The sequence below is a fragment of the Oncorhynchus tshawytscha genome, linkage group LG01, assembly GCF_018296145.1.
Source record: "Oncorhynchus tshawytscha isolate Ot180627B linkage group LG01, Otsh_v2.0, whole genome shotgun sequence".
In the NCBI taxonomy this organism is placed as follows: Eukaryota; Metazoa; Chordata; class Actinopteri; order Salmoniformes; family Salmonidae; genus Oncorhynchus; species Oncorhynchus tshawytscha.
Genome location: NC_056429.1, coordinates 40,011,939 through 40,027,793, shown reverse-complemented (window position 1 = coordinate 40,027,793; position 15,855 = coordinate 40,011,939). Strand labels below are relative to the sequence as shown.

At 46.4% G+C, this 15,855-nt stretch overlaps 1 protein-coding gene across 4 annotated transcripts in view; it reads left to right on the top strand.

The window, feature by feature from the left end:
• Positions 1-15,855, top strand: part of LOC112250676 (ribonucleoprotein PTB-binding 2) — a 92,046-nt gene that overhangs the window by 9,632 nt on the left and 66,559 nt on the right. For all 4 annotated transcript variants that reach the window (XM_042321334.1, XM_042321325.1, XM_042321316.1 and 1 more), the window contains exon 2: positions 9,559-9,625. In XM_042321334.1, coding sequence (XP_042177268.1) covers positions 9,559-9,625 — 67 coding nt within the window. The remainder of the gene's footprint in view (positions 1-9,558; positions 9,626-15,855) is intronic.

The following is a 15,855-nucleotide window of genomic DNA, read 5'->3' as shown; positions in this document are numbered from 1 at the left end:
ATATATATATATAATATATATGAGAGAGAGATATATAGAGAGAGATAGAGAGAGAGAGAGATATATATAATATATATATATAGAGAGATATATATATAATATATAAGAGAGAGAGAGAGAGAGAGAGAGAGCTGCCTACTGCCTGCTTCTGGCCTACTGCTAGCCAATATAGTGGAGCCGGTGGCGGAGAGAGCGGAGCAAGAAGGAGCAGCCTCTCTACCTGCTGTCTGCTTCCTGCTGCTGCCTGTTTACCAGAGCCCATCTCTCTGTCTGTCATGCGATCTCTTTGCCTGTTTGTCTCAGGCACTGACTCAGAAGCTGTTATTGCGACTCACTCCCTGGTGGGAGCATATCATTGTAGTCCAATTCTGTGTTCATTCTCCTTTTCAAGCTTATATTTTTCTGGAAGCTGGGACTGACACTTAAAACCACCATAGTTCTTGTGCATTCTGACTGAAACACCTGGGGCACACCACGTGACATGTTACCATCTATTTCCCCACAGGTATCCCTAGACTTTGTGTGCTTCTGCACCTGCTTTGCTTGCTCTTTAGGGTTTTAGGCTGGGTGTTGGTATAGCATGTTGTGAGAACTGCCGATGTTAAAAAAAAAAAAGGGCTTCTTAATAAGAGTTTGAATCAAATCACATGTATTTATAAAGCCCTTCTTACATCAGCTGATATCTCAAAGTGCTGTACAGAAACCCGGCCTAAAACCCCCAACAGCAAGCAATGCAGGTGTAGAAGCACGGTGGTTAGGAAAAACTCCCTAGGAAGGCCGGAACCTAGGAAGAAACCTAGAGAGGAACCAGGCTATGAGAGATGGCCAGTCCTCTTCTGGCTGTGCCGGGTGGAGATTATAACAGAACATGGCCAAGATGTTCAAATGTTCATAAATGACCAGCAGGGTCAAATAATAATAGGCATTATTACTGATTGATTGATTTACTTTGTAAACCTGTCAACCTTCAGAAACCTGTATTTCCAATCATTCACAGAGCAGTTTGAGCTGTTAAGGAATGGAATTGCGTATGGTACTGAAGCTGCTCATTTCGAAAAAGTCATTTTACTTATGTAGCACAAACCATGTCATTCTGTTGTCTAATATCTTATGTAAATTAGAAGTGGCTGTTATGAGTTGTAGCGGCAATGCACTTAAAAAGATTTGTACGGTACTAACATATCATTATAGCTTTGCCCTTGGAAGCCCATTGTAACCTCTGTGGCTGGGTTAGCCTTTATCTGTGAGGAGGTTTTGCTGGTGGCAGCTCTCTGTATATCCCAGTCAGTGTGGCGGTTTTGCTGGTGCCATGATATGTGACGAGCCTCTGCCGTGCTGCTGTGTGGTGTGCTGCTGAGGCGGCAGTGTGCCGCTGTGCCCCCACCTGAGTCCTGAGCTCCAGGGACACACAGAGACGGGGGGGGGGATCAGGTGAGGTGACCCCTGAGAGGATAAAGGAGAGGACAGCGTGAGACATAGATGGAGAGAGGAAGAGAGTGTTAGAAAGGGAGTGAGGGAGAGAATAGGTCAGAGAGGGAGAGAGTGAGATCTGATTGTGTGTGCATGTTCTTGTTGTCTCTGGGCTCCGTGGGTACTGTAACACTGCATGAAAATGTCATCAGATAGACGAGTAGCAGAGGAGAAGAGGGGGATGAGGAGGAGACTGTTCAGCTTTTTTTGTGTGTGTGTGTGTGTGTGTGTGTGTGTGTGTGATCTGTGCTATGCTGTAGTGAGCCACCGGTCAGACACTCCCATAGAGGAAGTCACCAGGGACAGTACAGGGAACAGGAGGTCAGAGTGGAATATGGGGACACACTCAGTCGTGGCACAGTCATGTTTACCACATACAGTGGAAGTAATACCTATATTATAATATTGTATGAAAGTCCCGCCTACTTCCTGGATAGTATACCACACTGTTTTTTTGAATGGCATTCAAGATTATATGATCAAATTCATGAAAAGCCAGTCATTTAAGATATACATAAAATTATATATTTTCTGTGGTTTCATTTACTTTTACCCAATGCCTTACTTCTACCCAATGCCTTCGAAAACCTTCATGAAATGCATCACGTAGAAGGAAATTTTATCCACAAATACGAATAGAATTGAACATATACAGTGCCTTCGGACAGTATTCAGACCCCTTCACTTTTTCCTCATTTTGTTACGTTACAGCCTCATTGTCACACCCTGATCTTTCACCTGTCTTTGTGCTTGTCTCCACCCCCTTCCAGGTGTCGCCCATCTTCCTCATTATCCCCTGTGTATTTATACTTGTGTTCTGTTTGTTTGTTGCCAGTTCGTTTTGTTTCGTCAAGCCTTCCAACATTTTATCCTGTGCGCCTTTCTGTCTCTAGTTCCTGTTTTCTAGCTTTCCCGTTTTTTGACATTCTGTCTGCCCTGACCCTGAGCCTGCCGTTCTGTACCTTGTCACAACACCCTGGATTACTGACCTCTGCCTGCCCTGACCCTGAGCCTGCCTACCGTTCTGTACCTTGTCACAACACCCTGGATTACTGACCTCTGCCTGCCCTGACCCTGAGCCTGCCTACCGTTCTGTACCTTGTCACAACACCCTGGATTACTGACCTCTGCCTGCCCTGACCCTGCCTACCGTTCTGTACCTTGTCACAACACCCTGGATTACTGACCTCCTGCCTGCCCTGACCCTGAGCCTGCCTACCGTTCTGTACCTTGTCGCAACACCCTGGATTACTGACCTCTGCCTGCCCTGACCCTGAGCCTGCCTACCGTTCTGTACCTTGTCGCAACACCCTGGATTACTGACCTCTGCCTGCCCTGACCCTGAGCCTGCCTGGATTACTGACCTCTCTGTACCTTGTCGCAACACCCTGGATACTGACCTCTGCCTGCCCTGACCCTGAGCCTGCCTACCGTTCTGTACCTTGTCACAACACCCTGGATTACTGACCTCTGCCTGCCCTGACCCTGCCTACCCGTTCTGTACCTTGTCACAACACCCTGGATTACTGACCTCTGCCTGCCCTGACCCTGAGCCTGCCTACCGTTCTGTACCTTGTCACAACACCCTGGATTACTGACCTCTGCCTGCCCTGACCCTGAGCCTGCCTACCGTTCTGTACCTTGTCACAACACCCTGGATTACTGACCTCTGCCTGCCCTGACCCTGAGCCTGCCTACCGTTCTGTACCTTGTCACAACACCCTGGATTACTGACCTCTGCCTGCCCTGACCCTGAGCCTGCCTACCGTTCTGTACCTTGTCACAACACCCTGGGTTACTGACCTCTGCCTGCCCTGACCCTGAGCCTGCCTACCGTTCTGTACCTTGTCACAACACCCTGGATTACTGACCTCTGCCTGCCCTTGACCTGTCATTTGTCTGCTCCCCCCTAATAAACTTGAGTTATTTCAAAACAGTCTGCATCTGGGTCTTCTCCTGAGCCTTGACACTTATTCTAAAATCGATTAAATATCATTTTTTCTCTCAGCAACCTACACACAATACCCCATAAGGACAAAGTGAAAACAGTTTGTAAGACATTTTTGCTAATTTATTAAAAATAAAAACATTTCTGCATTATTGATGGTCCCCAAGAACACACTGGCCTCCATCATTCTTAATTGGAAGATGTTTGGAACCACCAAGACTCCTCATATAGCTGGCCGTTCGGCCAAACTGAGCAATAGGGGGAGAAAGGCCTTGGTCATGGTCAGGGAGGTGACCAAGAACCTGAAGGTCACTCTGACAGAGCTCTAGAGTTCCTCTGTTGAGATGGGAGAACCTTCCAGAAGGACAACCATCTCTGCAGCACTTCACCAATCAGGCCTTTATGGTAGAGTGGCCAGAAGGAAGCCTCTCCTCAGGAAAAAGCTAATGACAGCCCACCAAAAGGCACATAAAGACTCTCAGACCATGAGAAACAAGATTCTCTGGTCTGATCAAACCAAGATTCAACTCTTTGGCCTGAATGCCAAGCATCACGTCTGGAGGAAAACTGGCACCATCCCTACGGTAAAGCATGGTGGTGGCAGCATCATGCTGCGGGGATGATTTTCAGCGGCAGGTACTGGGAGACTAGTCAGGACCGAGGGAAAGATGAACGGAGCAGGGCCTCCTGAGTGGCAAAGTGGTCTAAGGCACTGCATCACAGTGCTAGCTGTGCCACTAGAGATTCTGGGTTCGTGACGGGGAGACCCATGGGGCGGCGCACAATTGTCCAACCGTCGTCCGGGTTAGTGGAGGGCTTGGCCGGCAGGGATTTCCTTGTCCCATCGCGCACTAGCATCTCCTGTGGCGAAGTGCACGCTGACACGGTCGCCAGGTGTACGGTGTTTCCTCCGACACATTGGTGCGGCTGGCTTCCGGGTTAAGCGGGCATTGTGTCAAGAAGCAGTGCGTCTTAGTTGGGTTGTGTTTCAGAGGACGCCCGGCTCTCAACCTTTGCCCTCTCTCTCAACTCCTTACGGGAGTTGCAGCGATGAGACAAGACTAACTACCAATTGGATACCACAAAATTGGGGTGTAAAAGGGGTAAGAAAGTATATATAAATAAAAGATGAACGGAGCACAGTACAGAGATTCTTGATGAAAACCTGCTCCAGAGCGCTCAGGAATGTGGGAAAAGTCAAGGGATCTGAATACTTTCTGAAGGCCCTGTATAATCTTCAAAACCATTCAAAAACAGTGTGGGATGTGATCAATAAAGTAGCGGGACTTTCATACCCTATCTAGGTAATCATCAGTGATGTAAAGTACTTTAGTAAAAATACTTTAAAGTACTACTTAAGTACTTTACTATTTATATGTTTGGCTTTTAAAAGTTTTACTTTTACTTCACTACATTCTTAAGAAAATAATGTACTATTTACTTTTCCCAGACACCCAAAAGTACTCGTTTCATTTTGAATGCTTAGTAGGACAGGGAAATGGTCCAAATCACACAATCATCAAGAGAACATCCCTGGTCATCCCTAATGCCTCTGACCTGGTGGACTCACTAAACACAATACTTATTTTGTAAATTATGTCTGGGTGTTGGAGTGTACCCCTGGCTATCAGAATATTTTAAAAACATGAAAATTATGCCATCTGGCTTGCTTGATATAAGGAAGTTGAAATTATTTATACTTTTACATTTGATACTTAAGTATATTTTAGCAATTACATTTACTTTTGATATTTCAAACCAAATACTTTTAGACTTTTACTCAAGTATTTTACTGGGTGACTTTCACTTTTACTTGAGTCATTTTCTATTAAGGTATCTTTACTTTTACTCAAGTATGACAATTGGGTACTTTTTCCACCACTGGTAATCATATACTTGACCCATTCAAGGGCATGAAATCCTCCCATACTAGGCGCCAGCAGCCATTCAGTGGTCTACGCTGGTCCTCTAGTAACTACCGAGAGCTGAAACTCATAGGCTGGTTGGCTGTTTGTTGAAGATGCACTCCCTTTCACACAGTCACTCACTGTAATTCCTCAGCCCCTCTCTCTGTCACACTCTCTGTCCCTCCCCTCTCTATCTCTCTCTTTCTCACTGGCACACATGGTCTCAGACAGAATAGACGTTGAGACTTCTACCCCAAATCCTCTCAGGCCACTGTCCTTGTGTTTGTAAACCACCAAATTTAAGCTTCTGTGACTGGGGAGAAGGTGTGCGTGTGCGTGCGTTAAGAGCTGAGGTGTAACTCAATGATTCTCACTCCCTGTATAAATATATTAGCCCTAGCAAAAGGAATCAGCTCCCTGTGTCCTGTCCTTGTTCTGCTCTGCCCTGGGCACCTCGCCTGCCTGGCCTGTACTGGGTCTCTGTCCCAAATTGCACCTATACAAGCCTTGGTCAAAAGTAGTGCACTATAGAGGGAATAGGGTGGCATTTAGGACGCATCCAGGGTCAGGGCCACAGCCTGCCCAGACCACCCCTCGATTTTCTAGGCCGATTTACATTTGAATGACTGGGATTGTGCGCAGGAGAGACAACAAATCCTGACGTGTAGTATGCCTTAATCCATATCTCTGATTATTGGGTCCGGGAAGGGCTTTCTACTCATTATCCTCTGTGGACGGAGACGCATTAGGAGGAGAGGGAGAGGCAGAGGAGGAAAAGAAAGACAGATGGAGATATAGAGAGAAATGCTCTCTGTGTTGTGTACACAGTATATCTCTCTCTGAATGGAGATGAGTTTAGACAGCTCCCCTCCGTGCCTCCAAATGGCATCCTGTTCCCTATAGAGTGTACTACTTTTGACCAGGGCTCATATAGGGCTCTGCTTAAAAGTAGGTGCTGGGCCCTGGTCAGAATTAGTGCACTATGTATGAATTGGGTGCAATTTAGAATGCATTCAGGTATCTTTCCCTCTCAGTAAGAGAAACAGACAGCGTATGTATGAATACCACTGTTTCTTGTTAACTGAGTTAAGTTCTCGCTGTACTAGTTAACCTTTTTACTGCAGTGGGCTGAATCAGGGTCACACAGAGTGTTTCTTGGTAGTCTTAAACAAATGTACTTTGAAACAAAAGTATACACCTCACACACATGGTTATGGGCTTAAACAAAAGAAAACACCTCTACCATGTCAGATATAGAGTTGAAATGTATTCCATTTTGAGTTTGCATCCCAATATTTCACTTTATATATACTACATGTCCAAAGTATGTGGACACCCCCTCAAATGAGTGGATTCGGCTATTTCAGCCACACCCATTGCTGACAGGTGTATAAAAATCGAGCACACAGACATGCAATCTCCATAGACACATTAGCAGTAGCCCGTGTTGAAGTGGTATAAAGCTTGCCGCCATTGGACTGGAGCAAGGAAACGCGTTCTCCGGAGGGATGAATCACGCTTCACCATCTGGCAGTCCGACAGACGACTCTGGTTTTGGCGGATGCCAGGAGAACGCTACCTGTCCGAATGCATAGTGCTAACTGTAATGTTTGGTGGGGGAGGAACAATGGTCTGGGGCTGTTTTTCATGGTTCGGGCTAGGCCCCTTAGTTCTGGTGAAGGGAAATCTTAACGCTACAACATACAGTGACATTCTATTAGATTCTGTGCTTCTAACTTTGAGGTAACAGTTTAGGGAAGGCTTTTTCCTGTTTCAGCATGACAATTCCCCCGTGCACAAAGCGAGGTCAATACAAAAATGGTTTGTCGAGATCTGTGAGAAAGAACTTGACTTGCCTGCGCAGCGCCCTGAGCTCAAACACCTTTGGGATGAAGTGGAACGCCGACTACAAGCCAGGCCTAATCGCCCAACACCAGTGTCCGACCTCACTAATGCTCTTGTGGCTGAATGGAAGCAAATCCCCGCAGCAATATTCCAACATCTAGTGGAAAGCCTTTGCAGAATAGTGGAGGCTGTTATAGCATGCATAATTTTAGAATGAGATGTTTGACGAGCAGGTGTCCACCTACTCTGGTCATGTAGTGTACATCACCGAAGACTGAAATATAACAAAACCGGTTGACATAAAAACACAGGATGTTCTGCGTGTTTAAAAAAATAAAAAATAAATGTTTCTGAATTATTTTTCATTATGAAAAATAACATTCCACACCTGATGCCACAAGTGGGCAATTTTGGTTATTTTACTGCAGGAAAGGGGTAGCTGCAGGAATACTTTGGGATTTTGTCAACGAGGCCCTTTTTTTATCTACTTCACCAGAGTCCGAGGAACTTGTGGATACCATTTTTATGTGTCTGTGTCCCGTATAAAGAAAGTCAGGCGTCGTTTCGCGAGCCAACGCTAACTAGTATTAGAACAATGACTGGACGTCTATGGGTATCCGCTAGCATGCTAGCGACATCCTTTAAACCGCACGCAGAGACATACAAATGGCATCCACGAAGTTCATCTGACTGTGGGGAAGTAGATCAAAGGGCCTCGTTGACAAAATCCTGAAGTATCCCTTTAATGTCAGACCACTGCAGGCACAGCAGGACACACACACAGGAGTCACAACCAAAGCAGAGAGACACACTGCAGGGGCTGGAGTGGGTGGCTGGTAGGCTGATGCTTTGGAACCAACCGACTTTGCTCAAAATGTCACCACCTTTTTAGATGTAGAAACTCCGAGAACACTCGTCACAGTATGGAGCAGAGCAGCGTAGAAATAGAGTAGCATAGAACAGTACGGCATGGTCTGACACAGCATGCATGTCTAAAGTGCTCTAAAAGTGTCTCAGTGGGGTTCTACAGGATGAGGATGTGGGGCTTCAGAGTGGCTTAATGGAGCTTTGTCAGCAGGCTAGTTCGGCCTCGCTGCCTTTACCCATCTCCGATCTGTGAGCGCCGAGACATACAAGTTTGAAGAAATACAACAGCTCTGTTTTGATCTCACCCCGGACAGACAAACACAGTGACGCTCACAGCAGTGAGCAGTGTGTGCGCTTGGGCTTAAAAGGAGCGAATGGGCGAGAAAGCATACAGAAAGAGGTAGGTAGGTAGGTAGGTAGGTAGGGTGAGGGGGAGAGAGAAGAGCAATGGGCTGCTGTGCAGGATGTACAGCTCTCTGCAGCTCTCTTCTCTCTCTCTCTCATATTGTGTGTGGGAGGTGAGTCCGATAGATGACTATCTACCTACGGGACACGTTGCTCTGCTCTCTCTGTACAGTACCCTGGGATGAAGGAGGAGTGGAGAGAGAGCGGGCTGGTTGAAGTGCTTTGATTTCCTCTTACATCCCATAAGAGCTGCTCTTTTTTTTTTTTAGCTAGGAGTGACCCTGCGTGGGTGTGTGTGGCCTTCCGCGATAAGAGGATGACTCGTAGCGTGGTGTGTGTGTTGGAGCAGAGAGGGTAGCAGAGAGGGTAGCGTTGAGCGAAACGGAAAAGGGAGGTGAAACAATATACGCCTCTCTTTGATGTTAAAAACAGTCCATCTCCTGCCCGCTTGCATTCTGCTCAGCACCTCCCCAGGCTGTGTTTTTAAACCGAAGTCATGTTTACAGTTCCCCAGAGACCAGCCATACATCTCTCAGGCAGCAGGCAGGCACCACTACCCCCACGGTTTGTGTGGAAGTATACAGTAACCACTGCACTTTGACCTCTGCCCTCTCCTCTGTCAGAAAATGTATGGGTTGGTGGGCAGTATGCTTTCACTGTATGTCGCTCTGGATAGGAGCCTCTGTTAAATGTCTTTTAAATAGAACCATTTTAAATGCGGGCGGAAGGGTGTCTGATTTAGTGTCTTAATATTCTGATTCATATGTTTTTGGGGAATGTATCTCCCCTGTGAGTGTAAACTACGTGTTCTTGATAAAGAACCCAAAAAGCTATTCAACTTGAGGATATGTTTGATCTAACTCCCCAATACAAGAGAACGATTACAATAGGGAAACCTTCCATCAAAGACTTCTGAAAAGTATTTCTGAAGGGGGAAAACGCCTCGAAGAAGTGTCCCATAGGGAAACACCGAGACGTTAGTGTGTTCGGTTGTTCCAAAAAAAATCCTGCTTTTTACCCCCCCCCCATGTTTAAACTCCCCTCTCTCTGTTTCTACCCCATCTCTCTCTCCCTCTCTCTCCCTACACCCCTTCCTCCCTCTCTCTCGCTCTGCAGGAGGTCCATGAGATTCTGAGAGAGTACGAGCTCAAGTACTGCTTTGTGGACCGCAACAAAGGGACAGGTAAACCAAACCCACCTCCCACTTCTCCAAACCATCACCATCCTCTTCAGTTCACAGAGTAACCCCACCATGTCTGTCCAGTCACCTTTCCCGGGGAGTCAAGTTAAAGGGGATACCTATACATAGAGGAGAGCGAGAGCCAAACACCCGAAATCGAATATCGTTTTGAAATGCGGATCTGCAAACAGCTGAGATAGCAGAGGGCAACATGTCATGGGGTTGAAGGTATTTAATGGCTGATGAGAGCTTAATGTGAAATGGCCTTATCCACTGTGTGTGCGTGTGTGTGTGTGTGTGTGTGTTATCCACGGCTCACGTCACACGGTTAATTATTCCAACAGACCGCTGTGTCAAGGGTAGGATGGCTCCTGAAGTAGCAGTTGAAGGAAGGACGTCAGAGACAGTTCTCTATCTTTCCTTACTGCAATTCATTTTCTTAACACAGATCCCTTGGTGATATTTTGACAGCTCCACTTTCCTTCTCTCTCTACTCCTCTCTCTCTTTATTCTCTCTCTTTTGCTCTCTCTCATTCTCTTTCTCTCTCTACTGTTTCACTCTCTCTTCTCTTTCTCTCTCTACTGTTTCTCTCTCATTCTCTTTCTCGCTACTGTTTCTCTCTCTCTCTCTCTCTCTCTCTCTCTCATTCTCTTTCTCTCTACTGTTTCACTCTCTCTCTCTCTCTCTCATTCTCTTTCTCGCTACTGTTTCACTCTCTCTCTCATTCTCTTTCTCTCGCTACTGTTTCTCTCTCTCTCTCATTCTCTCTCTCGCTACTGTTTCACTCTCTCTCTCATTCTCTTGCTCTCTCTACTGTTTCTCTCTCTCTCATTCTCTTGCTCTCTCTACTGTCTCTCTCCTCTCCTCTCTCCTCTCTCTCTCTCAAATCAATAGATGTCCATGCTTTAAATAGCTTTAGCTCATTTTAGAGAAGGGAGCTAGTTGCAGAACTTGATGTGTTAGTGGAATTCTAATGACTGCCCTTTTGAATTAAAAGACGGAGACAGAACTATTTTTAATCAAAATCTCAGTTGAAAGTGGGGGAACTTCAAAGAGATTGTCAGGACGAGGGAGAGAGAGCGGGACCAATCAACCTGCACATGTCCTCTACTGTATGCTTGTTGTTATCGTTCAACGTATGGTTATTTCGGCTCTTGGTTATTGTTGTTACTGTTGTTCCCGTTGACCATTTTGATTCTTATTATTTTCATATTGTAAATGGCCAAAGTAACCTTTGGCAATATATTGTTACGTCATGCAGAGAGAGAGAGAGATTTCTAGTGTGATCACTATCTATCTGGAGATATTCACGTTATAATACCACATCACAGCAGCACAGTAGTGTTATCTCTGAGGCCAGGACCAGTATTGTCAAGATCGGTCATCTTTAACATCAGACACAGTGAGTCAATCACAGCTCCCCCAGAAAGGATCTGACAGCATTTGAAGTCTGTCATCAATCTTTGTCTATCACAGAGAGAATCTCTGTAGGTGTGTGTGTGTGTTATGGTGTTCCAGAATAGCTGACTGAGGAGTCGGCACACCACAACGTGTTCACCCCAAGCCTGATTAGCAGGTGTTACACTGTAACCTTCCCCTTGTCAATCACCATCTCTCCAACCACCAATACCCAGACACCCCTCTCGCCCCTCCCCAGGCCACACTGTGGGCAATCCTGGAAGACCCCTTGTAGCTTTACCCCCCCGCCTCCCGAGGTAGCACTGTGCAATAGGAGAATCTTGTGTCCTGTTGACCAATCAAATCCAATTGTATTGGTCACATACACAAGGTTAGCAGATGATAATGTGAGTGTAGCGAAATGTGTGTGCTTCTAGTTCCAACAGTGCAGTAATATCTAACAATTCCACAATAACTACTTAATAATAGTGGCATAGGCAAGATGCAATAGATGGTATAAAATTCAGTATATACATGAGATGAGTAATGTAAGATATGTAAACAATATTAAAGTGGCATTATTATTATTATTTATTTTTTCAAAATATTTCAGTCTATATTATTATTATAATAAATAGAAACATACAGATGACCAACACTTACATACAGTATCCACAACACAGGTGTAGACCCAAAAGTGAATCCAACATCACTGAAACAAAACTGCATAAAATGGAGTCAGAGCAAGAATGAAGTATTAATGAATGAATATTAATTTTCATAGTCTACTCACTATTCTATTCAGGTGCAAGTGTATTCAAACAACCCCCCCCCCCTAAAAAAAAAAGTGTTGATAAGGTCATACAGGCATAATTACACATTTTAAAACACTAAACATATACAGTACATAGATATACTGTAATACACTTCCAACCATTTTCATCACAAAACAAAAAGAGAGGGGTTGTGGGTGAGGAATATGACTATTGAAAGTAGCATTTCCAAGTTTAAAAATGTATTTAGTTATTCATGGTAGCATTTAATGTACTTTATGGACAGGCTGGTATAGATACATTTTGTGGGTTAAGGGTAGTGTAGTGGGTGAGACATTGTGTGTGTGTGTGTGGGGGGGGGGTATGGGTAATGTAGTTTATGGTCAAGCTGGGTGAGTGAGATATGTGGTGTTCCAGCGAACCACTCTTTCTCCTGCATGGTGGTCTTCATACCAGGGGGAGAAACTGCTGCAGTAGAGTGTATAACAGGAGGGGGAGGAGGGATTGGTTTGGGTTCCTTTAGTGATGCAGGGAGGGGGGATTTGATGCCCAGGGTGGGTGGGGCCAGTTTGTCAGGGAACATGGAGCGCCTGATATCAGGGGGAGGAGCTGCCTTTGCCTCATTGACCAATAGAGAACTAGACTTGGCTCTGGGCACTGGAGGTTTTATGGGCATGGGGGGGGGGCTGCTGTCCTGGGTGAGAGGGGCATCCTCATGGGCCCACGAGGAACAGGGGGGGAAGCCGCTGTGGCTCTAGATACAGGTCATCACTGTCTACCTGGATCCTAATGAAGGACAGGAAGACATCTGTAGCACGCACTCCAGCAGGTATATCTCTCTGGTCACTCCCAAAACCAGTTCTTCCTTTGGCCGTCTCTCCTTCCAGTTCTCTGCTGCCAATGACTTCCTCTGCAGGTGGTGGGGGAGAGCTAAACTTCTTAGGAATAGACTTCTTCCCTGGCTTCTCCTTCCTATCTACCTCAGGCGGTTTCTTGGTGTTGGGGTCAATGTAGAACTCCTCAGGGTGAGGCTGCTGTTTCAATGCTTTGCCCATGTGCGCCATCTTGGCTGGCCTTGGTGGTGCAGCTGCCTGTCTTTTGAGGTAGAACAGGATTGGACCGCTCTGACGTCCTCTCCAAATAGACATTCTCCTCCACATGTCTGGAAGGAACCTTCATCGCGGGTCTCTCACAGGGGGGCGCCTCATACGTGTCCCCATCCTCTTCATCAAACTCATCTTCTGGCCACCCACCATACCCCGCATTGTTCTCTAGCCCTTTGGGTGGCATTGGGAGGCCCACTGTAGGTTCTTTAATTTTCAAAAGAAACTCATTGTCATGATTCAGGTGTCTCTCTCTTCTCAAATCATGAGGAAATTAATTTGTTGCTGGCCTCACATGCAAATAGGCTATAGAGAAAGACAAAGTGGCATTATTTAAAGTGACTAGTGATCAATTTATTAAAGTGGCCAATGGTTAGAGTCTGTATGTTGACAGCAGCCTCTCTGTGTTAGGGGTGGCTCTTTAACAGTCTGATGGCCTTGAGATAGAAGGTGTTTTTCAGTCTCTCAGTCCCAGCTTTGATGCACCTGTATTGACCTCACCTTCTGGATGATAGCGGGGTGAACAGGCAGTGGCTTGGGTGGTTGTTGTCCTTGATGATCTTTTTGATCTTCCTGTGACATCTGGTGCTGTAGGTGTCCTGGAGGGCAGGTAGTTTGCCCCCGGAGATGCAGACCGCACCACCCTCTGGAGATCCTTGCGGTTGTGGGCGGTGCAGTTGCCGTACCAGGCGGTGATACGGTCCGACAGGATTCTCTCAATTGTAAAAGTTTGAGGGTTTTAGGTGACAAGCCAAATTTCTTCAGCCTCCTGAGTTTGAAGAGGCACTGTTGTGCATTCTTCACTACACTGTCTGTATGGGTGGACCGTTTCAGTTTGTCCGTGATGTGTACGCTGAGGAACTTTCGATGTGGATAGGGGGTGCTCCCTCTGCTGTTTCCTGAAGTCCACGATCATCTCCTTTGTTTTGTTGATGTTGAGTGAGAGGTTGTTTTCTTGACACCGGACTCAGAGGGCTCTCACCTCCTCCCTGTACGCTGTCTCATCGTTGTTGGTAATCAGGCCTACTACTGTTTTCTCGTTTGCAAACTTCATGATTGAGTTAGAGGCATGCTTGGCCACGCAGTCATGGGTGAACAGGGAGTACAAGAGGGGGCTGAGCACGCATCCTTGTGGGGTCCCAGTGTTGAGGATCAGCGAAGTGGAGATGTTGTTTCCTACCTTCACCACCTGGGGGCGGCCCGTCAGGAAGTCCAGGACCCAATTGCACAGGGCGGCTTGAGACCCAGGGCCTCAAGCTTAATGATGAGCTTGGAGGGTACTATGGTGTTGAATGCTGAGCTGTAGTCAATGAACAGCATTCTTACATAGGTATTCCTCTTGTCCAGATGGGATAGGGCAGTGTTCTGTGTGATGGCGATTGCATTGTCTGTGGACCTGTTGGGGCGGTATGCAAACTGAAGTAGGTCTAGGGTGGCAGGTAAGGTGGAGGTGATATGATCCTCGACTAGTCTCTCAAAGCACTTCATGACGACAGAAGTGAGTGCTACGGGCGATAGTCATTTAGTTCAGTTATCTTTGCCTTCTTGGGTACAGGAACAATGGAGGCCATCTTGTAGCATGTGGGGACAGCAGTCTGGGATAGGGAGCGCTGGTCTGTGCATGCTCTGAGGACCCAGCTATGGATGCCGTCTGGGCCAGAAGCCTTGCGAGGGTTAACACGTTTAAATGTCTTACTCACGTTGGCCACACAGAAGGAGGGGGTGGGGGCACAGTCCTTGGTCGGTGTCCGTGACGTGGCTTGTTTTCTTTTTGTAGTCCGTGATTGCCTGTAGACCCTGCCATATACGTCTCGTGTCTGAGCTGTTGAATTGCGACTCCACTTCATCCCAATACCGACATTTCGCTTGTTTGATTGCCTTGTGGAGGGAATAACTACACTGTTTATATTTAGCCATATTCCTGAAAATATTTCCATTGTTAAATGTGGCCATCTATCCACGGTTTCTGGTTAGGGTAGGTTATAATAGTCACAGTGGGTACAACATGTCCAATGCACTTCCTTATAAACTCACTCAGTGAATCAGTGTATGAATCGATATTATTCTCTGAGGAAGCCCAGAACATTTCCCAGTCCACGTGATCAAAACAATCTTGAAGTGTGGGTTCTGATTGGTCAGACCAGCGTTGAATGTTTCTTGTCACGGGTACATCCTGTTTGAGTTTCTGCAGGAGTAAAATTAAGTTGTAGTCGGATTTGCAGAAGGGAGAGCGGGGGAGGGCCTTGCATGCATAGCGGAAGTTAGAGTAGCAGTGATCCAGTATATTGCCCGTGCTACAATCAATATGCTGATAGAATTTAGGGTAGCCTAGTTCTCAAATTTGCTTTGTTAAAATCCCCAGATACAATAAATGCAGCCTCAGGATATATGGTTTCCAGTTTACATAGAGTCCATTGAAGTTCCTTGAGGGCCGCCGTGGTATCTGCTTGAGGGGGGACATTCTAGGTCAGGTGAACAAAAGGGCTTGAGTTCCTGTATGTTGTTATGATTACACCATGAGTCATTAATCATGAAGCATACATCCCCGCCCTTCTTCTTCCCAGAGAGATGTGTATTTCTTTTGGCACAACTCATAAAGAACCCCGGTGGCTGTTCCGACTCCGACAACATATCCCGAGAGAGCCATGTTTCCGGGAAACAGAGAATGTTACAATCTCTCACGTCTCTCTGGAAGGCAACCCTTGCCCTAATTTCGTCTACCTTGTTGTCTAACGACTGGACATTAGCGGGTAATATACTCGGAAGCGGTGGGTGGTGTGCACGCCTTCGAAGTCTGACCAGGAGTCCGCTCCGCCTACCTCTTCTGCGGCGACATTGTTTTTGGGTTGACCTCTGGGCCCTCCAATGTCCTAGGCGGTGGTGCAAATAAAGGATCCGCTTCGGGAAAGTCTTACTCCTGGTCGTAATGTTGGTAAGTTGACGTTGCCTTTATATCCA